This window comes from Anopheles funestus, chromosome 3RL, assembly GCF_943734845.2.
Source record: "Anopheles funestus chromosome 3RL, idAnoFuneDA-416_04, whole genome shotgun sequence".
NCBI classification, from domain to species: Eukaryota; Metazoa; Arthropoda; class Insecta; order Diptera; family Culicidae; genus Anopheles; species Anopheles funestus.
This window is the reverse complement of record NC_064599.1, coordinates 83794550-83817144: the sequence shown is the minus strand read 5'-3', so window position 1 is coordinate 83817144 and position 22595 is coordinate 83794550. Positions and strand designations below refer to the sequence as shown.

Genomic DNA, 22595 nt, shown 5'->3' with positions numbered 1-22595 from the left:
GTTTTTAACATTTTTCCCGGTTCGTGTGCTCACTTTTTTTTTGCTTTTTTTTTTTTTTGGTTTTTCACCGCCGCACCCCCTCCTGCACCTGTTTGAGGCCCCTAGACCCATTTCTTCACCTGTTTGAGGCCCCTAGACCCCTCATTAACGATGTGATAACGAAAATGGATGAAATATTTCATGAAATATTTCATGAAATATTTCATGAAATATTTCATGAAATATTTCATGAAATATTTCATGAAATATTTCATGAAACATTTCATTTTTTGTGAAATTTTTCATTTTTGAAATATTTCATGAAAAGTTTCATTTTTTCTCTGACATTTTTTACTTTTTGAAATATTTCAAAATGTTCGTTATTTGCGATTTACTTGAAATCCTGCAGAGATAGACAAACACAATGTTCGTATGACTTGTGAAGAATTTATTACTGCATCTTCGCATATTTTTTACATACTTGTCCGATCATTAGTATTAAAGTTATGACCAAAAAATGGAAATGAAATATTTCAAAATGTTCGTTATTTGCGATTTACTTGAGATCCTGAAGAGATAGACAAACACAATGTTCGTATGACTTGTGAAGAATTTAATACTGCATCTTTGAATATTTTTTACATACTTGACCGATCATTAGTACTAAAGTTATGACCAAAAAACGGAAATGAAATATTTCAATATTTTCTTTCTTTGTAATTTACTTGAAATCCTGAAAAGATAGACAACAACAATGTTCGCATGATTTGTGTAGAATTCAATTCTGCGTCTTTGCGTGTATTTTGCATACTTGTATGATCATTAGTACTTAAGTTATTAACAATAAACGGAAATGAAATATTTCAATTTTTTCTTTATTTGTAATTTACTTGAAATCCTAAAAGATAGACAACAATAATGTTCGCATGGTATGTGTAGAATTCAATTCTGCGTCTTTGCATGTGTTTTACATACTTATCCGATCATTAGTACTAAAGTTATTACCAATAAAGGAAGGTCTATATTTCATGAAACATTTCAAAATGTTCGTTATTTGCGATTTACTTGAGATCCTGAAGAGATAGACAACAACAATGTTCGCGTGACACGCATGAGGTGTCATAAAAGGTAATTGTTACCGTCTCGTCAAGAGGAGCGTGGAAAACACCACACCAACCACTCATCACCCCCCTCTCCCGCCATCCATAGGGGGAAAACTGCCGTGCAAATCGGTTATTCCGTGTTTTGATCGATTTCTAGTCATGTGCGGATCAACGTCCTCCACCTAGTTCCTCCTCCAGCCGCACCGATTTCCACACCCTGAGGGCACACCAGCCGGAAAAGCGCTTTAGGAGGTACCAACTTTTCCGACCAAACACCATCGTGTGACCTCTCAATCGACGCGTCTCGGTTGCAGCTCAAATCGGTCAGAGCCAACGGAAGCCCCAACAACAGCAACGGCAACAGCACCAGCCGCAGCAGCAGCATGTGACCCTTCCTGTGTCACAGCCGGTGAGCGCAACTACGGGTCATTCGAGGCCGGAAACTACTGTTCGCAGACGACGCAACTGCGGGCGGAAGCGTAGCCGTGATCTTGTAGAAGTTCAGCCGGCGGCAGGGCAGTCCTACGTCGATGTCGTGCGAGCTCTGCGGAAAAGTCTGGATTTCACATACAATCCGAACCACATGGAGATCCCTACGCTGATGCCAAATGAAACTGATCGAAAGCGGCAGCAGAAACAACAACAGCAGCGGCAACAGCACCAGCCGCAACAGCAGCTTTGACCCTTCCGGTGTCACAGCCGGTGAGGGCAGCTACGGGTCATCCGAGGCCGGAAACTACGTTCCGGCGTTCGACTGTTAGTCGAGATGTGAGCCGTATAGTTCTTCGAGGAGTAGTCTGGACCATCAGCCATGGAGCGCTGCTTCCGGTGTATGGAGTTTGGAGACCGATCATCACGGTGCAGGGGACCTGAGAAGTAGAGAGAATGGTTTGTAATATTAATGGATGTTCATTTAGGGATCTTATTGTAACGTGCGACAAAGTAACGAAATGTACGTTAAAAATCCCCATTTATTAGACACCGTCGCTGGAAAATGTATTAAGGGTGGGTAATGGGAAGTAATTAATTTTTAATAAAGAATCTTAAAAATCTTAAGAAAAAGGTGAATTTTACCTTCTCCATGGCTGTTTTCTTGCTCCTGTTTTCACCGGCCGCTAGCGCCAAAATCGAACAAGTAATAGGCCGTACGAAACGAGCACGACAAATCCGGTAACAAACGGCGTTGAATTCACGGTACATGACGAACGGATCAGAGCCGTCAAAACGAGTAGGACATCCCCTACGTCAAGTAATTATCTAGCACGGAGCGATCTTGCGGGGCGTATCTGTTGATAGACAAGGGCAGCGGCGGCGAATGGATCCGCTAGTCAAGTGGTCCTGCAACGAAAAGTATTTCCAAGTTACAATTCTGCTGTTTCAGCGACTTCTTTGTACGCTGATCTATTGTTATTTCAAATGACAAAACTGGACACTTTCTGGAGATTTTGATGTATAAAACGGTCAGTTCATCATGCGAAATAACAAGAGAACATCCCATAAATAGGCAATATTGTAAATGACTGTTACCTACGCCGTAGTTGTTCTCTTGGTACGGTGTTGACGATGTTTTCCACGCTCCGCTCGGCGAGACGCGCCGATTCACGGGCGACGGGTCACATGAAGGTGTTCGGCCGGCAAATTTGGTACACCCATAAACGCTAATCCGGCTGGTGTGCCCTCAGGGTGTGGAAATCGGTGTGGCTGGAGGAGGAACTAGGTGGAGGATATCACCCACGCATTTCCGCCAATCATCCCAAAGCCGTTGCTCGACTAGAAATCGGTCAAAACACTCACCTCTTAATCCGACGGATGAGTATCCTCAAAGTGACCAGTTTTATCATTCGAAATAACAGGAGAGCATCCGACAAATAGGTAAAATAAACAATTCTTCGACATCAAAAGAACACTGCTCGCTCGTCATCGTTATTGTAGAAACTCCATGAAGCTAACTAGATGTTTACTTTATGTATATAGTTATATTGTGTCTCTCAGTACGAATAATAAAGATTGCCTTACGTTGATCTACATAATTGCAGTATTTTAAATTAGCGGCTAGTGGGTCTCTCAAACCGAACGATTCGGTAGCCCATAAGATCCGTGTCTTATACTCCGATCGTTACCACCACCGTGGTTGCGAAGACAAAACAAGTATGTTAAGACGGCCATCTGGAAGTCGCTGTAACAAATCGATGACGAAACTGAACGTATGAACTTTCAGAAAACGGACAGCAGAAGATGTGTTCCGGGGAACGGTTATGATGATGAGAACTGAATCTTCCACATCAACTTGGGTACGATGCTGACTTTTACGCACGGGTGTACTTGCCCCAGATGTGTAGCATAAATACGGATGCAATGAACAGCAACGACATCACGAGCACTGGGACTGGACCACTAAAAGTTGGGAACGTGGCCTGGTTAAGTTAAGCGTGAACATTTTCATTCACCATACTTACACCTTAATGCCGGGCGAATCATCGGTGTAGAAACGCCACATACCACCCGATCCGGTGCCCGTATTACGATTTCGCGCAGCGGTTGTGGTGGTGGTGGTTTTGCGCTGTTTCAGAGTACTGGAACCTCCGGCAGCAGATCTAGGTGCCGACGTGGGTTTTGATGGGGATCGGCTACCGCTACCGACGGAAGTGGAACTAGCTGGAGCAGGCTATTAAATGTTAGAAGTGATAGATCGCAATTAGAACACTTGATTACAGTAATAGGTTTTCTGGAGCACATCCCAATTTGCAAGGGACGCCGGAGAAAAGTAGAAACTCACCATTTTCTTTTAACACGGTCTGCTTGTGGGAAAACTATATATGAAAGCTCAAATGGAATGCACGGAACACGATGTTCTTCGTTCGGAATAGCGAAGAATACGAAAGCACATAAATAACTTGCGCGTGCTGGAAAGGTAAATTTTTGTGTGAAAATGTGAAAGTGCCAACCGGACAAAACTACCAACAACAATGCAAAAACATACACACGTATGATGACGTGGCTGTCATAGTTAAGGTGGTTGTCAAACATCGGAGAGCGAGTTCCCGAGTCCGAAGCTGACACGAAAAGTTTCGAAATGTATAATTTCGAAGTTCGAATTTGAATTCACACGGCATTTTTTTGTTTTGATTCAAGAATATATTCCTAAATACATTATATTGTTCGATAATAACCAAAATACTCTAAAAAAAACGAAATTATTGACATTTATTTAAGAATAGTTCAACTATCACGTATCTCAAAAATTGTGATGTTGTGACCCCCTACCTCCCAATCGTAACAAAACGTAGCGCTGGAAGCATTACAGCAGCCCCCTGTATTATTCCCATAATATTTAGGTGAACTCCCTCGTCCACGAATAATTTCCATATATTTAAAAAGGGCTTTCAACATGATTTGCCATGCGAATGTCTTCTTGATACTTTTGCCGTTATGTTAAACGATCGTATCAGGACACTTGCGGCTAAACCCTCAATAAAATGATCTATTTTGCGATTCGACATAAGAAGAGCGCATCCCACTAGAGCGGTAAAATTAACTACCGTTTGCCAGCTTAGTGCGTCATATAAGTGGTTCCTTCTCCGCGTGTCATTTTTGAAAGCAATTGAAAAACTAAACGATTCTTCTACTGTGTTACTTCAGCAACAATCGATACGCTTGTCTTTCGCAATCAACACAATGCAATTAAAACACTATTCATTTTTCTTTTCTTTATTTGTCAAGTTTTTAAGTAGTTGCGGTAGAATAGATACACACTTTGAGTAAAACTGATTAAATAGTCCGATATTAGTAGAATGACCACACACGATTCAATGCCTTTCGTTAGGTGCATTGGTAGAAAAGTGAACTGTTTACTTGTGAACAAGAGGCTTAACATAAAACGACAAATCTTCATTAACGTTGGGAATGACTCTACGAAATTTTGATCTAGCTGTATAAACATAAACGCCACAAATGATTGCGTTATTGTTGGGAATACAATTGGTGCAAATTATACGTTATTAAAGCGAGTAAATTCTGCAGAAGTTAAAACACGCTTTAACGACACACAAAGTTTTCAAATACGATTATAATACGTGAAGAAAACTTGTCTATTATTGCTTCCGGTGAGAATGGATGTGTATTCTTGTGCAAAGTCATATTAGAGTGGTGCGTCAAACATCTTCCCCAGCTACGTATATTTAGGGAGGGAATTTCAGCAAAGAAGTAGAAAAAAATGCGTAGTATTTTAATTATCCGCCGACAGCTCGTTGATGTTGTTATTAATCTCGAGCACTTGCTGCACAAACTCGACGTCATGTACTGATTCGGCTAGATCTACCATCAGGTCGATCAGCTCACCGAGTTTCATGCGCAATTGTGGGGCCAAATTTTCAAGATGGGCCAATACCGGGTCAGGAATCTACAAGCAGGATACAAAACTTTAATTAGTTTTAGATTCAAACAAAAATGCTTTTTTGTGTCGCCTACCTTTTCCGGATCTTTGAACAAGGCGAACATAAACTTCTGTTTCACCTGTGAAGTGTTAGCGTTGTCGTAGAACAATGTTACCTGAGCATCGTGTGGATTCGGTACGACTGGGAAGTACAACCCGGCACATACACGTCCCTTTGCGTCACGGGACAACAGTGACCGGAAGTTGTACACCAAGTTACGACGCACGGTAACATCGATCGCCGTACGGTAGGAGCGTGCGATGTACACCAACGATTCTTCGTACTGTTGTTTTCCACCACGGGTCATTCGTTCGGTCCAGGTGATGTAGTCACTGCTCTCATCGTGCAAAGCGTAGCTGTACTCGCGCTTGCAGTGCGGTTCGTCAGACTGCGTGAACCACCCTGTGTGTGGGTATTTCTGGTCCTTCATGACAGTGACGGCACGCGCCACGTGGTAGCCTGGGTCAAGGATCAGCACACCTTCACGTCCTCCGACCACGATCTTCATCGCTACCATAGCGTGCTCCTTTTCCAGAGTGGACCCGGCGTACTCGATACCATTTTCCTCACAATGTTGAATGTACGAATCCGACTCGTCCAACGCTTCTTCGCACGATACCAGATAGAACAGACGTGCAATGTCCGGATGATGTTCTGCGATTCTGCAACGGAAACAAACGCAGTTTCGTCATTCGACACTTTAGACAGACCAAAGCATTCTTCTAAAAACCTACCTTGAGACTATTTCCATCGCCAAACTAACACACATATGGTGACGACGGTTGATCGGGATGGTATAGTGCTGGAAGTGTGTCTTCAGCTCACCGCGGCCATGACGGTGAGCGGCCCGGTAGGCCCTGTAAAAATCCACAAAGTTGTTTGCCGTATTGTAGTGCGTCTCCTCGAGCATTCGCTGCAGCTTGGTTTCGATCAGACCGACCAGGTCCTCGTACTGCCAAAGTTTGTCCACCACGAACGGTGTGACTGGCCGGCAGGACCACTTGGGTAGAGGCAACGGTTGCCGGATCGGCCACGGACCGTTCGTTTGATCGAACGCGCCCAAATTGTAGCTATCACCATCGTCCGCAATCCAGTGGCCACGGCCAGTCGCACTCGGTGCGCGACTGACAGCGGCCGTGCTATCCCTGGACGCGATTCCGACGGCGGCGGCCAGTTCGGTCTCGCTCGTACCACCTTCAGCATCGACGGCGTCGGATGGGCCATTCGTGCTAGGTACGGTGCGGACCACCGGCCGCGGCCGCGATGGTGGTGCTGCTTCATCATTGGTAGTCACATCGTGTCTGTGACTGTCCGGCTCGGTCAATCGTCGGGCAGATCGGCCGGCGGCAGTCCCATGGTCCTCCAGAACCACGGGCAGTAGTTCGTTCCATTCGGTTCCGAGTCAGCTTGGCCACTCGTTGCCCCAGCGGCCAACGGTCGGTACGAAGGCGCCATCTTGACGTTCAACGCTCGCAATTTTAACGGTGCTCGCACAGCAAAGATCGTTCCGGCCCTGCTTGCCAGCCAGGCCCGGTTCGTCCCCTTTTATAAACGATGGTTTTTCACGCTCTGATGTTGGCCGGGAAAAGAATGAAAAATAAACAAAAAAGTGATCAACAATTGAGTCTAAAATTAAGTTATAATAGTAATGTAATACAAAATCTTTCCTATCTCACAAAAGCTCGCTGCTCTGAAGCTTAAGCGCTACTGCTCGAAAGCTTTGTTTGCTACTGCTCGAATGTACAAATACCGTTAGGAGCAACAAAAATGTACCACGTGCAATTATTGTTAGAGACGATTCCTTTGGAATCAACAACGTGCAGTTATTTTAGCTTCATGACACAAAATTCAATTGTTTTTACCTACATCATTCAATAAGTTCTACAATATGTGGCTCATAACTCATAACAAGTTTTCAGAAAATATTTACCTAAATATTTTCATATTCCCGAAAACATTCTTGAAATCATTGAACGATTTATATTACGTCCTTTAATAATTAACTGTTTCCAGCTGTTTTGATGCACACTGTAGATATCTCTTTTGATAATTTTATTGTAGCAGTCAAAGAGTAGACACTCTTTGGTTTGCTCGTACTCTCTTGCAATGTAGCTCCACTTTGGAGAGAATGAGAGGACGTGGTACAACGAGGACACGTAGTAAAATCGTATTAAAAAAAGAAACATGAACCAAAACAACGCCAGCTGTTGCCAAACACGCCACATTGCGCGTCTTTTCACGGGGAAACTGTGCGTTGACACGCGGAGCGCATGCTTCGTAGATGTAGTGTTCCACCAGCGTGTGCAATGACAAACGCGATACTAAAAGGAGAAAAAAGCTTCGTTGATAAGGGCAGCAAGACAAACAACAAACGTCACTACATTCATGCGTGAAGTAGATGAGTTAATGGTGGTTTGAATGTCATTCCGTCACGTGTCATAAAATGCGCACCCACCGCTGCTGCGGGTGAAAAGGTATGGGAATTGGAAATTTTGAACCTCCCCATCTTGGTTGTCGTTTTTGTTAGAGTGAATGTCTAATTACCTTGGAATTTGTGCATGCTTGTACATAGAGTAGCGTATATAAAAACAACGGGTTTTGCAGTTTATCGGTTCAAAGAGCGGCCAAGAAACTCCAGTTTTGGCATCCCTGGATTTGTTCACCACATTGTTTGAATTGTGTTATCCAGCACACGGGATCAAAGTCCATCAAGTTGGTATAAGCGCGTCTTGCAGTCGTCGTTGTGGCATGTTTAGTAGTGTGAATCACGCCACGTTCCACGATATCTGCATGATGTTAGTGTTTTTTTTACTTCGCTTTCATAAAACATCCGGATAGGCCCAGATGCGTCATGTGCCATAAGCGATAATAGTTCGCAGGGTGTTGTGAAGAAAATAAAAACAACCCCCATAGCAACTAGACGTTCTGAGACAATCTGCATAAATGACATTATACTCTGAAATCATTATACTCCAAAATAAGGTCACTGATTCTGTAGAACTCAAACCATATGATCATCAAGGTTCGAGAGGACAGGCACTGTACACACTGAATTCAATGACCTTCACAGTCAATCAAAGTAGCTCGCATATCGAGGCAATGGCAGATATTCGTGGAGTTCCTGGATGTCGACAATCCAATTCCGACGTGTTACGATTAATTCAATTACCAGCTGGTAGCTTAATCCAATTATGGTTAACACTCTAACTAACTACATCCGGCAGAGCCTATACAATGAGCTTTTTATTACATTATTTTAATGAGCTTATCCTTCAAAGCATTCACCATTCTTTTAAACATGAAAAAACAACATTTTAATTTCTTATTTTTGGATTTGACTTACCCATACAACGGCCTAAGCCCCAGTAAGAAAAAGTTTCCTTTCGGCCACCTTTAGCACGAAAGTGATAACTGTTGGTGCGTAACTCGTTCAAGGTTTAAACAGGCGATAAATAGCGAACAGCGACGTAAAATTTCGTCTGGTTAGGCTCGTCTTTTTTTTTGGTCCTTTCGTTTTCTGCGCACGGATTTTTTTCACAAATAGTGTCCTTTCTTCCGTCGAGAATTCTCGTCCAGTTTTGTCACCAGAAATAAGGATTATCCGGTTGTTTGTTTTGTTCGCAAAAGTTATAATTTAGGTTTTCTCTTTTTCGATAAAATAACACGGTTAAAAGCGGGGTTAAACATAAAGAACAGGACGTTGGCGGTGTATACAACACACACCCGCACACGATTTAAAATACAGAAAACACACACGCACACACACTATGGTTTGGTTGCGTTTTTAGCGCTCTGTAGTCCACCGTGAGGCGTACATTGACGCTGCCTGGTTTCGGCTGGTAGGCTCAAATGGATTTGAGCTACCAGAAGGGGAATCACACAATTAAACCAGCCACTCGCTAAAGAAGGCTTTTCACACGTTTTTCACTTGCGTAGATGCGAACTGCTTTGTCACTTGCGCCTCTAGTATTTAGCGCAAACACTTGGTAGTAATGGCGGAGACGATCAGTTCCGAGAAGGCTGTTACGATAAACACCCGATCGATTCAATCGCTCGAATGCGATTGCTTTGTTTTCGTTCGCGGAAGCGAAGGCATTTATAAAGCTGCGAGTTCAATGTGCGCGAGTATCCGTAATACATTTACACATACACACACAAACTTTTTGTATTGTATACTGCGTCTTTTTCGCTCCTTATCACGTTTCGCGCTGAGTGTTCCGTCTCGCTTTATACGATCCAGTGCAATAGTTGTATATGTTAAGCCACTTACCTAAGTCGGTTATTTACGATCTCACGCATACCAACCAATGCAAGCTGCAAAGAGGAAAAAAGAAACAAAACAAAAGCAAATTAGTGTGAGGTAGAGACAATGTTTGGAATGTGGGGTATAAGAAACGGCCAAGGTAAACAAACAACTGTGATGTAGATGAGGTAAGGTGTAAAGATGAAAGTTGAGAAACAATGGGTACTTTTGCATTCAACATCTTCTTCTTCTTCTACATGGCTTAAAGATCTCTAAGATCACGCCTGCCAATTCTGGCTTATTAGACTTATTTTTAGCATAGCCGGATAGTCAGTCCTTGCTACGGGGTAACGGTCTGGACGGGATTTGATACCAAGTCCTTTCGTGAGAAACCGGCAACTTTTACCACATTAAAAGGGTATCTAGATAACGTGCAATAAGCTCACATAATGAAAACAATAAATGTTTGTCACTTAATGTTAATTAATCATTTGATAAACGATCGTATCCAGGAATTCACAAATGTATGTTTCCACACAGCGTCGTAAAGGGTAAGCATATATATATGCAGTATATGTATATATATATATATATATATATATATATATATATATATATATATATATATATATATATATATATATATATATATATATATATATATATCTCTCTCTCCCCGACAAACCGGAACAAATATTTCAAATATGAATATTGCTAAAAATGTTTGTAAAATATCTTTACAATACAAGTATCTTTTAGTTGATTCAATTGAATTTAATTACCACTTTAGCATAATTAAATTGGCAACGTATGCAAAATGAATTACGTATTAAGCTTCAGTTAACTCTGCTGGGTAAGATTCGCGCACATAACAAATATGCAATAAAAACGCTAACAAAATCCACCATTCGTGCCGTGCGCATACAATATTTTGTTCATGTAAAATGTCGTCTTATGGCACCTTTCTGGCATGCTCAGTACGACAATTGCCAAGCAAAACAAGAAACAGTTGTTTTTCATGCCCTGTTTGCTGTTTTGCGCACACAATAGTCGTTGGCTGTAGCCGCGTGCCAACAACCCGTTACAGTGTAGTTTACCGAGACGCTTTTGTTTGATGCTGGTTTGTAGATCTTATTTTGCATTTAATTGCGCACCAGAAATTGCAATAAGTAGGGCACAGTACGATCGCTTCTCTTGTTTTCCATACAAACATGCAAGCAGTACACATACACATTATGTCTTTCAATCAGTGGGAAAATTCTATCAGATTACCATACTTGATCTCCCCTATTCTTCCATTGCCGGGGTCCCTTTGCGTGTTTTGACAAGAAGTGCATAAACACGCACCTTGTATGTATCACGTGGGTCACGTGGCCGTGGCAATCAATCCTGAATCCATGCCACGGGTCAATAGGTGGGCTGCTCCAGTAGTAGCATCGTGCTTTGGAGAACGTGTCCTAGTCGTAAACCGGTCATTGTAAGTGGAAATTTCCACTACCTTTCGCGGTGAGAAGGGCCATTAAAGAAAGGCTTCCTTTTTCTTTGAAACTAGTCCACAATCCAATTGATAAGATTGTAGAATGGATTGATGGAATTCGTTGCAATTGACACGTTCCGTGTATATTGTTTACTCGCCATCAGACTACTGACGTACAGCACACAAACACCCATCCATGAATATGATCACGCGATGCAGTTTTATTAGTGACGTGAACGTAAATTATGAAATTCCTGCACAACACTGTTATAAGCTTTGGACTTTGCATCCAACGAAATGAAAAGAAAATCAAGTGATCTGCTGCGAGACACAGACATACAAGCCTTTCTTCCACAGCACGTGTTGTTCGTTCCATTCGAAGGTCAACAAATGCGTTGCTTTATTAGAGCCGTGGTATTTCATCATGATGCTGGACTAAAGATTACCGGAAATGCTCAATGGAAGGAAAGGAAGACGCTGTGTCAAGTGTTGCTTATACTTGTTGATTTATACAAGCGAGAATTTATTACTGAGCAACGATCGCATTCAAAATGTGTGCATAAATGAAGCTGTAGCACTAGCTTTAGTGCACTGTCGCACAAGAGAATAAATTTGCGACTCAATTAACCAACAATAAATGACATACGGTTCATTACGGTTACGCTTAGTAACACGATAAGAAATATGAAAAAATAGCCCAAGAGAAATTCTAGTAAAATGCGGAATGATCCACATGATTGTTCAAAATAACACGCATAACAAAAACTTTCCATTCGAGTCGTTCCAGATAAACGATCCCCGTCTTGTCACATCAATTGTCACCGGGTGATAAATGAATGACGCGAAGGATGAATGTGGCCTAAATGCCTGTCCAAAAATCACATGCACAACACTGTTAAAACCACTCGCCAAAAAGATTAACATCAGCTCATAAGATGTGATAACAAGTGGTCCAATATTGCGACGTCACTAACAGGGGAAAGATGTTTGGCTTCTTTACCTTCTGATCTTCGATCTCCATGGTCTCTGAAAAAATGGAGTTGTAGAGCCGTAGAAAGTACAAACTTTATGAACAACACAATTCGTTCATTCAAAACCATTCTAAAAGTCTATTATAATATTAAAAATAGCATCGTTCACTTATCATACTCGTGAGAGCTTAGCTGTATACAAACATGTGATAAGGAGAGGTTCGTTATCATTAGATTGTTTGCCCCATAAACACTTGACATAAATTTGATATTTGATTTTTGCTTGGGTTTATGACTCTTTCGGCTGGAAGATTATTGCAAAGAATAAACATTAGATTAATTTTTGGGATATTCTGTATATGATTATATATTGCGCAGATGATAAGATTCTAAAGCTGCCATAAAAATGACATCAGCAGAGAAATATTAGATTCAAATGAACCAATTAAGCTGTTGCTCTAATCTAATGCTGTTGATTAATGTTCCAACATAACTTCAACCTGCTGATAAGTGTCTCGGTGATCTCACTGCTCCATGTAAGAACCAGTGAGTGCTAATCGCTTGAGCAAATAGCATCGGTAACGACTTCGCCATGGGTTCGCTTTGGTTGTGAGAATCAAGCTATACTTTATCCAAACCTTCAAGTGCTAAAACATTTTCCTTTTTTTACTTAAGCTATGGTTTGCTGCTCGGTGTCTGTTTTTATATCTCCTTAAGTGAAACGAAAAGTCGTCCAGTGGAAAAGTTCCATTATGACTATAGCCGCATACAAGAAACGGATCAAACGTGGAAATGTTGGAAAGAAGGATACAGGCCACCGCCAGCCACCTCGAACAAGATTCAAGAGTCAGGTAATGGAACTGCTGCTGAAATTGAACGCATCTTGAGTTTCAATCAATCCAACACCGTCCTGTTCCTGTACAGTAGCAATTCGGAAAATCTCAACCTTCACACTACGTTTACAATCGAACGAAATCGACTCATCCGCCTATTATTGGACAATGCTGGATTAGAACGATTGGAGCTGGCATTCACCGCTCGGGAAAATGATTGCCGTTTGGCTGAACTGTCAGTGCCACGTAATAGACTGCGGGATCTTTCCATCGGTATGGAACGATTCACTGCGTTAAGAAAGCTTGATTACAGTTACAACCTGCTGGAAGAGTTCAACTTGGATCGTTTAGTGAATATGGCTGGTAGCTTGAAGCAGCTATTGCTAAGCAACAATCGAATAGAGTGCATCCGATCAACAGTGCAGATACACTTTATCTTCCTCCACAAACTGGATTTATCGAACAATCGATTGAGAACGCTTGATTCGACGCTTTGGACTATGCCACAGCTAGAAACGTTCCATGTAGATTATAACCGTCACCTCGCGTCGATTGATGGTTGGAAACGGAGCCGATTTCCACTGGTGAAGGGATTCGATCCAGCCGGTACGAATAACTGGAACCAAACGTGGCTAAAATCCGTTCAGTAGAAAAGTGGCAGCGGGAGCAACTATTCCGTGACATATTTACCAAGAGAATCGAGCGTGGATTCTTGATAAATAGTTGTAGTTGTGTAATAAATAGTCTCAAAAGTTTCGTAGAAGAAAAAACGAAACTATCGATGCAGTAGGGTTTTCTACTCAAACAAGTTCGTTGTTTTATAATCGCAGTTTTGTTTTACATAACTGCTAGGCCGAAAAAAGTCGTCAAGACATTCGCCGTTCGGTCCTAGGCTCACTGTTCAGATATAAAAATAATCGAACAACAATTACGACGGCTTCTTCCCTGTTCTAGCAACGGTATGACAAGATGTTTTCCTGTGGACTCTTGGCATGAAATCCGCTAAAGCAAATTCTGAAGCACAACATGATGGGAAACGACAGGGTGTGGAAGTGGAACAAAAAAGGTAACACATTGCAGCGTGACTTCTGCACAACTGCAACTAACGAACCTCAGCTTAACGAGACGACGACTGCATTCCGATTGATAAACGAGAAAACGGAAACACTATGGTGCTTGTCTGCTGTCGGCTAGTGGAACTAGCACGAAGGTTAATGACTTTTGGTATGAGTTTTTAGGGGTTGAAATGATAATGAAGGTGATGTTAAGAAAAAAATCTATAATGGAGGCACAAGCTATAATGAAGCAGCTGGTGTGGTGTTTGATCGATACGTGCTGAAAGACACTTAGAGTGCTGAAAGGCTAGAATCGTTTAGAAAGGAAACGAGAGCTATATTTACCTTATGTTTCGTGAATTATCAGGATAAGTCAAAGAACCGTTTTTGCACCGTTGGTAGGTTATCAAAGTAGTACGACAAAGGAAAGGAGGACAGCAGCTTCAACGAGTTGATACACCTTAATGTTTATTGATATTTTTAACGTAAAATATTAAATCACAATTTAAATAAACCAGAAGCACTATCAACGGTTCGACCATCTTCGCTGATACCATTTCCTTCTACCAACACCAGGCGTTACAAAAAAAAACCGATGAAGCACAAGTCGCGTCCTCGTACTACTACACTGTCCCACTTATACACTCTTTTCGACTGCAACGATGGGAGTTTTTGATCGATAACTCGCTGTCCTCGATTGGACTTCCTTTGTTGCTTCCCACTCAGATCGAACGTAAAGAAAGCTGGATTTAACCCATACGGAAACGTATACACTAAGAAACTAAAACAAGGGTTAATGTTTCATAAAGAAATTAGGATAAAACCGGGAATATCCCTCCCTTTTGTGGTTCGGTTTTCCGTTTGTTTCCAGGAGTGTGTTTAATTTTTGTCTCGTTTTTCACTGGCTCTAGAAATGAAAAACAAGACTAGAATGTTTCAGGCTTGAATAGTTTAGAGCAAAACGCCCTGATGGCGTTGCTGCCTAAGAGAAACTGAATTTTCCCTCAAATGATGCCAATCGGTTGAAAGAAAACTCTAGCTTCGTTTTCGTCGGGATCTCTCCCATCTCTCGCAGAAAATGTTCATTTTCTCTCTCTCTCTCTCAATTTCACTCTGAAAAGCCAAGCATACGTTAAAGGGAAAATTGTGCTCACGTTGCCGCGGGAAAACGGTACTTGAATATATTTTTAAGGCGTCCGCTTGTTCAATTGCTGTGGTCTTTTTTCGCGATAAGCATGCGCTACCAGTTGTCATGGAGGGATAGAGGGTGAGGAGAGGGGGGGGGGGGGGGAGTGTGCCGGGGAGTTGAACGTGCACATACGGTTAGTCATCGTCTGTCCAATGTCTGTAGGTTGCAGAACGTGATATAGTTATCGGTCATACACAAAGCATAATTTTTTTTTGGGATAAAAATAAACTCATCTTGTCGGAGGCGCAACGTGCGCTGATGATTACGTGTGTGAAGGATCTTATCACAAGCTGTAAATGTGTGTGCAGGAAGAAGATCGGGTGTAGTGTTGCGTGAAATGACGCAACCCAGGGTCGATTGTAGCTTTCCGATGTATGGTTTCAATTTTGATGAAAGGCTACCATAGCCGGTAAAGGTCAGATGAAGTTGAAGAGGAATGTCCTGGTGCTGTTGATAAATTCTCTTCCTCGTTTAATTTACTTAATCAACCAGATTTGGTTACGTAGCCGGTTTTACGAAGTTCGGGATTGTTGCGTATACATGGATATATTTTATGGATTACTTAACGAAATTAATTTTTTCTCCTACCACCACCACGTAATAGTGGTCGAATGAGTCTCTAACAATAAAATCAATCTCAAATTTACCAAAAAAAAAATCATGAAAATGCATCCTTCGGTATTTAATTATATTTTTCGTTTTGTTGATAAAAACTAACGGACAATTTATATTCACTATCTGCTCTGTAACTTTTGGCAACAGAGGACGCTAAATTGTGTGGTGGAATTTAACCTCGATCAGTGGTACTGGTATTTCCCGGAATACTGGATATCTCATTTACCCCGAACAGCGTTTATGCGGATATTTAAACCATAGCACAATAAATTATAGCGCCATAAATTATAGCACATAAGAAAATAGGAGCGGAGCGATTCCTGTCCACAATGTTCCAATGAAGTTTATAATCCGATTTCATGCCCATCACTACAAGACTTGTTTTGACGTTTAGATCGTAAACAGACGAACTTCGTCAGCTTGTTAAAATATGGGAAAAACTGTGATTTGTTGATAGCACTCATTACTTTCCCGATGGAACGTATTGATACCGAAGTAATTGTTTCATCCTTCAGCTCAGGTGTGACAGTTTTACAGTATTTATTGCAGAATGAATCTACTGGATCGATTGGAGACGGGTTGTCTGCAGCTAACACTGCTTCTACCGCCATCGGAGTTGATGCTTCAGTCAAAGTTTATTCGTGCGGACATGTCGGTTGCAAGAAGCTGTACTTCAACGAGCAGCATCTAAAAGCGCACGAAAAGTATCACAGTAGAAATGTTCCTTGGGGTCGTAAGATAGCGTCACACGAGGATAGGAGTAACGCTCCAGAAGGAAACAGCCAAGCCCCCCAAAGTGGTTTGCGATTTTTATTACTAAATGAACAATTGGATATTTCAGCCAAAAAGCAAGGACATTCTGAAATAAACGTGCAAGAAGATTTGGCGATCGGATCAACGAGAGCCTTGGTAGATCAAAAGCAGGAAGAAAGCATCGTGATCGAGGAAAATGAGCCGGACTTAATTCAGTACGATGAAGACGATTGCATAGTAAACGAAACCTCACGACAGAAGCAAAACGATTGTTTCGGTGGAGAATATGACGATTTAATCATAGCATACGAAGGGACTGATTGTGATGAAGATGAAGTAGTTGAAGGTGACGCACAGCAAGATCACTTTATCAATTCAGATTTCGATGATGAGGATAACATATTCGTGGAGGAAACGAAGCAGCTCACATACTCCACCAAAGATCGCAAATATGCTTGCGACTGGCCAAGTTGTGGAAAAACATACATCAAGGTATCACACCTTAAAGTGCACCAAAGGTCCCACACCGGCGAACTGCCCTTCGAATGTAGCTGGTCGGAATGTAAGCAACGATTTGCACGATCCGAAACCCTTAACCGCCATCTTGTGACGCATACCAGCGATCGTAATCACAACTGTCGATGGTGCGAAAAGCGATTCTTCCGTCGGGATCATCTGCTGGCACACGTACGAAGACACAATCTACCCAACAGCGAAATTCAGCAACTGTTTCCTGGGGTCAAGATAGCCAAAAAGGTTTCGATTGGATGTGATAAACCCCCAGCAGTGAGCCCACCAATGCCGAAATCATCAGATACGGATAATCCAATCGTTCCCGAACCAGATCCAGGGCGAACGTTTCGTTGTTCATATGAAGGATGCAACAAAAGCTACACACGCCAAAGTCATCTAAAAGCGCACGAGTTGCTGCATACAGGTACATTGCCCTTTCACTGTCCGTGGACGAATTGTGGAGCGGCTTTTGCACGCTCGTACGAATTGTCACGCCACCGCCGGATGCACTCGGGCGAGCGGAAGTTTGTGTGCCACATCTGTCAGCAGGCATTCATACGCAGCGATCATCTGTCGAGTCACGTGAAAAGGCACACGTTTCAAGCTGTGCGAATCGCCTACCGTGGGGAGAATGTTATGGTAAAACTGAAGGTAGAATAACTGTACAGGATGATGAATACCTATTGTAAAAATATTAAGATCATAATAAACGTTATTTATTGTCAAACGTTGAATAGATCGTCGATTTCACTAGCTGATTCGTTGCTGGCTCGTATCACATGGCATATAAATTGGTTTGATTTTCGATCTTGAGTAACAGGGGGGTATCCATGAAAGTGGTGGCACATAACCCCCAATTTGATTTCTGATCCTTAAATTGCCGTAAAGTAAACATCGGAAGAAGAGGTAATGCATATTTGTCCATTCCCACAGTTTTTCTGTGGGAATCTGTGATTTCACAGATTTCCTCCCGTAGAAATCCCGAGGTTTTTCACGATGTTTTTGATTTGTTTTCCCGGACGTATTTCATGATTTCACCAGTACCATTCTTATTTACATATTTACGGATAAAAAAGAAAACGGATTATTGTTGAATTTCAACAATCAGAAGAACATCTATGGAAGCATTCTTCCAGAGCAGGTATCCCAATGCATTAACCAATGTACAACTTTATGAATTGATGACACAAGTTGGCACAGGATTTTTTTTTTCTTGATTAAGCATATTGGACGTAAAAAACCTGCTTGAAAACGACCTTTTACTACAAAAGCTTTACATCAACTACTTAATACCGTTACTGCTGTACTTGACGGTTATATTCCCTCTGCCCTCGATAAGAACCAACAAAATGGTGGATAAGAACCGGTGTTTGTATCGGTATCCCCCGAAGGACAAGACTTTCCTTCATTAAACCATCCGGTGTGTGAGAGAGCTGCGAGTGAATAAAACATTCCCGCGCATTTTGTCCACTTCAGGCATACCCTTTTGTTATATTGTAACGCCGGAAATAAATTCTGGTTCTACCCTATTGCTATTATTCACCCTTTTTGAGTTAGTTCATTTCACCCGACGGAAAAGTTAACCAATTACTCTCTCTCTCTCTCTCTCTTTTTCTCTCTCTCTTTTTCTCTCTCTCTCTTATTTTCTTTCGTTGTTTTCACATTACGTACGCAACAACAGTGTAACGCTCACTAACGTACTTTGCATGTAACGACCGGAACTGTTTACTCAGTTCTCCAAGGGGGAGTTGAACAGGAAACTGAAACGCTTACTTGTACTTCATCGCTCGCTCTTCTCATCCACACGTTACACACAGTCTTCTCCAGGCGGTTTTGCCTTTGATTTTGTCTTGTCGGGCGTGCAGGCAAACAGTACGGAACGCGCCGGTCGGTTATGAATCATCATCTGCTCGGTGGAAAACCATAAAAGTTGATGCTACTGCAACCAGCTGACGGTATTGAACGCGACTGCCGTCGTCATCGTTTTTATTTATTTTTTGTTCTTCCCGCTACGAGGACCACTTGCGTGTAGACGGTCTCGGACCAAACGAACCAGCAGTCTGGATCTTTCGCTTCCTCCGAACTGTTGTGCCGCGTAGTGCGCACGTTTATACGAGCAATTATTCACGCGATATACGGTATATACGAGAAAGGCGACTACGTGTTTATCGCGCCACAAGACTCGTACGGGTAATATGATGTACTTTCGTTTGTTATTGGAGATTTATTGTAAACCATACGAGCAGAATAAAAATAAACATAGTGTTGTTTAAATAAGTGCAATAGAATAGGGAGCTTTAGTAATTCTTATTACTACCCCTGCTAGAGCATTCTATTCGGTTTGATAATGTATGCACGACTCTTTTGAAGGTAACACAATTTATCTTCGAACCGGCATCTTACCCGCTGGAAAATCGATTTCTAAATGGGAGTGACAGCGTAAAAAAAAGTAAAGAGAAGACCAAGGTCCTTTCTGTTCCCGCCCAATCATCAACGCAATGGTGGTCAGTTAGTGTGTAAGTAGAATCATTTGTGAAAGAGAACATTAGAAGTCACGCTATAATGGAATGAATGGGTACAACACTGTAAACACTAGTAGGCACTGAAAGTTTTCATTGGACAACATAAATGGTGATCAAGTGTTAAGTAAATAATTGTTACTACGACTTTATTTATTTTTATTTTTGATAAAATACCAAATAAGATACTTTGGAATCCCCGAGGGGGTGAAAAACCAATGAGCAAAACAGAAAACTACTAAAAGCGTCATTGATAAATAATCTGTTGCGAAGGAAAAGAAAGATGGTTTTGCTTTCGGTCCGTGCCGACCCCAATGGTTGCTGCTGTTATCTTTCCTCACACTAATGTGTGGTGTATGCACTGGTGACTGGTGATCGTGTTTCAATTTGTTGTATGTGCATTGATGGGAAGGAGGCGGGTAAGTAGGTAAGAGGTGGAAAACGCTAAACATGTGCGTGTGTGTGTGTTCTATTGAGTACTACTTGGGTCCGTTTAACGACGATTAATTGAAACTAATTCGCCTTCGGCACATAGTTGATGATGATGATACGATTGTAACGTCGGTTGGTGGTGTATGATCGAATCATTGTTGTGCTGGTGGTTCTATCGAATGGAACACCGATTCGTTTCTGCTTATTGTTTGCCTATTTGTGGAGGATCATTAGAATCAAATTAGACATTATTTTTTCCGTCCGAAAAAGGCGAATTTTCCTATTTGTAGTGGATCATTAGTATCAAATTAGACATTATTTTTTCCTTCCGAAAAAAGCGAATTTTCCACTATTTTTATTCCCCCTTGACAGTGCAGCAGTGAGTGTGTGATAATAGTGATCATTCCGCGAGGTGTGGAGGGAAAAATCGAACCCATTTCCCTTAACCGTACACGTGTGCATCATCATCTGCTGCAATTGAATCCGCGAGTGGGCCGACTCGCGCCATTAAATGCAAACCGATCGATACTTGCTGATCAATAGTTGAACTTCTATTGAACACGTGTGTTTGTGTGTGTGTGTGTGTGTGTGTCTGTGTGCGAGACGAGTGTTTGTAATTTTGCAGACACGCACCCTCCCATGGTCGCTTGTGTGGGTGGGTGATGGTGGTGGTAAGGTGATGATGGTGTTGACGCACAGCCGCGCAGTACGGCCGAGAAGCAGTGGTGTGTAACGCTAAATAGTAAAGTTACCGTCGCGGTTCGATACGGTGCAAGGTTCTGGGGTGCGCCTTCAAGAAGGTAACTATTATTGACCTAAGAAAACAGAGCTGGGAGGGAGTGGGGTTTGAGACATGAAGGGGGTTACGCGTGCATTTTTGGTTGCATCTGTGCCGAACGTTGCGAGTTGACCCTGGCATGATGCACTTGCCCCAGATTGGGTAAGTTTGCTTGATTTTCCTTTTACTGTAACTGGTGTTGGTTTGAAACGAGAGACAAATTTTGATATTGACATTACTATTTAATTCAACAATAGCACACGGTTTGAAGTTCAATCGTTTTAAAATAATCACCACAAAAGCAAAACAAAGAATATATCAAACATCTGTTTGCATTATATTGGAACACCATTAGCCCAGATAATGATGCTCCATGCGCGCCGTACAAACAATACTGCGAACAAAATTGTTTTATAAAATTTTCTCCATCCCTACAGCTCAGCCTTTTACGAGGTTTGTTGGGAAAGTATGCAACAATTCGCCGATTACGGCACATTTTTTATCTACCAACCATTGCTGTTTTGCGATAGAGAATGTATCATTTGATTGTTTGGATAAAAATGCGTTTTATACATTCTTTATGCAAACATTTTGATTTGTCAGTACTTTGTTTGTTTAGCGACGTAGACGAAGGAATGTGTGATGCGTTCGTTATATTAGGATTATGATGGATTATTCAGCAAACAATGACATTATTTCACTTTAATTGAATGTTATGATAATTTGTGTTTTAGTGTAGGTAGTTAATTCTAGTACTGAAGAGGGAAAGGATTCTATCCTATGGGATAACCATGTTTGAAATTGAATCACAGTAGTTCATTGATTTGCTTCCAACTCAAACCAAATGGGTGAGCAATTTTGAACAAATGTTCATAGTACAAAGTTAATTCAAGTTCTTTTGAAAAAGTTTTGGTGCAAGCATCCCTACAGAGTTTGTTTGTTTTTTTCTCATAAACGAATAGATATCAAACATTGATTTACAACACACCTTGCAACGGAAATGGGTTATTAATTTTCAAATTTAGAAACAATTGTGTACCAGACACATTGAACAACAACATGAAAGGAGACCCTGGCCTTTAATCACACCTTTTGGTTGTACATCATAAATCACTAGCTTTGTTGATAAATAATGATTAAGAATTTAAAAACAAACTGGATCCTAAAGCCCTTTGAACAGCTAATTACAAATAACCTAACTAACAAAACCAACCACAGTCACTTATTGTTATCGACATAGTATCTAATCATCATCAGCTGGTAAGGGCACGTGCTTGTATTACCTCTATAAACAAGTTTGACAGTCTTGTGACTTAGCTTATCGTACCAGCTTTATCTAGATCCTGTGATCACTGTGATGTTTTGTGCTTTCGGTTATTATTTTTCTATGTGTGTTTGCGTGTTGATGCGTTGGTACGAAAGGACACTTGCGTTTCTACTCTCACTATTGCTTGGAATAGTGTCATATGCTTGCGCTGAGCTGAACTTACATATTTTATAACCTAAACGGATAGGATATTAGGCTTCGGAAGGACTTTATTGATTCTTTCCTAAAATATATTTTTTTGTGCAAGAATATATAAGCTGGGTAATGAATTGAATATTCAAAGCTCAGTATAGTAATTTGTATTTGTTTATTAAGGTTAGATTGACATGTGAAGTCCAGTAAGATAATTCACTCTATGTTCGCAAACCATTCTTT

At 41.5% G+C, this 22595-nt stretch overlaps 5 protein-coding genes and 1 long non-coding RNA gene across 13 annotated transcripts in view; 3 read left to right on the top strand and 3 right to left on the bottom strand.

Annotated features, from left to right (window-relative positions):
* Positions 1-833: 833 nt before the first annotated feature.
* LOC125767454 (uncharacterized) lies at positions 834-15348 on the bottom strand. Its single transcript, XR_007418783.1, has 5 exons — positions 14440-15348; positions 9786-9829; positions 2610-2852; positions 2157-2420; positions 834-1951 (listed from the first exon to the last, which is right to left on the bottom strand). It is a non-coding gene; the product is annotated as an uncharacterized LOC125767454 (long non-coding RNA).
* Positions 3039-4204, bottom strand: LOC125767452 (protein transport protein Sec61 subunit beta). The gene is made up of 3 exons (XM_049434059.1): positions 3859-4204; positions 3539-3747; positions 3039-3476 (listed from the first exon to the last, which is right to left on the bottom strand). The coding sequence occupies exons 1-3, from the start codon at positions 3859-3861 to the stop codon at positions 3389-3391; spliced, it is 300 nt and encodes a 99-aa protein (XP_049290016.1). The 5' UTR covers positions 3862-4204; the 3' UTR covers positions 3039-3388.
* On the bottom strand, positions 4775-6916 carry LOC125767448 (uncharacterized). Its single transcript, XM_049434051.1, has 3 exons — positions 6250-6916; positions 5550-6177; positions 4775-5481 (listed from the first exon to the last, which is right to left on the bottom strand). Exons 1-3 carry the CDS (start codon positions 6423-6425, stop codon positions 5308-5310), a joined length of 978 nt encoding a protein of 325 aa, XP_049290008.1. The 5' UTR covers positions 6426-6916; the 3' UTR covers positions 4775-5307.
* LOC125767449 (amphoterin-induced protein 1-like) lies at positions 11840-14632 on the top strand. Of its 4 annotated transcripts, none has more exons than XM_049434056.1 (3): positions 11840-12815; positions 12882-13057; positions 13134-14632. In XM_049434056.1, exons 1-3 carry the CDS (start codon positions 12799-12801, stop codon positions 13217-13219), a joined length of 279 nt encoding a protein of 92 aa, XP_049290013.1. In that variant the 5' UTR covers positions 11840-12798; the 3' UTR covers positions 13220-14632. The 4 variants fall into 4 exon arrangements, with proteins under 4 accessions (XP_049290013.1, XP_049290012.1, XP_049290010.1 ...); XM_049434055.1 differs by having other exon boundaries at positions 13131-14632; XM_049434053.1 differs by having other exon boundaries at positions 12683-12815; positions 12882-14632.
* A 48-nt stretch (positions 15349-15396) lies between the features above and the next one.
* Positions 15397-17900, top strand: LOC125767439 (zinc finger protein 300-like). Its single transcript, XM_049434034.1, has one exon. The coding sequence runs from the start codon at positions 16373-16375 to the stop codon at positions 17822-17824; it is 1452 nt and encodes a 483-aa protein (XP_049289991.1). The 5' UTR covers positions 15397-16372; the 3' UTR covers positions 17825-17900.
* Positions 17901-19212: 1312 nt separating this feature from the next.
* Positions 19213-22595, top strand: part of LOC125767431 (solute carrier family 12 member 4) — a 115058-nt gene continuing 111675 nt past the window's right edge. The window contains exons 1-2 of one of the 5 annotated variants that reach the window (XM_049434015.1): positions 19214-19354; positions 20488-20915. The gene's annotated coding sequence lies outside the window, so the exon portion shown is untranslated. Of the gene's footprint in view, positions 20916-22595 lie in introns of all 5 variants that reach the window. The other 4 variants (XM_049434014.1, XM_049434024.1, XM_049434016.1 and 1 more) reach the window with 4 other exon arrangements.

Excerpts from the sequence above, each read along its gene's own strand:
- LOC125767452 (XM_049434059.1), bottom strand. Across the intron at positions 3,477-3,538 it reads GATTCGCCCGGCATTAAGGT|TGGTCCAGTCCCAGTGCTCG; the intron begins GTAAGTATGGTG and ends CCCAACTTTTAG.
- LOC125767448 (XM_049434051.1), bottom strand. The coding sequence starts at position 6,425 with ATGCTCGAGGAGACGCACTACAATACGGCAAACAACTTTGTGGATTTT. Across the intron at positions 6,178-6,249 it reads GCGATGGAAATAGTCTCAAG|AATCGCAGAACATCATCCGG; the intron begins GTAGGTTTTTAG and ends TTTCCGTTGCAG. Across the intron at positions 5,482-5,549 it reads TGTTCAAAGATCCGGAAAAG|ATTCCTGACCCGGTATTGGC; the intron begins GTAGGCGACACA and ends TCCTGCTTGTAG.
- LOC125767439 (XM_049434034.1), top strand. The coding sequence starts at position 16,373 with ATGGAACGTATTGATACCGAAGTAATTGTTTCATCCTTCAGCTCAGGT.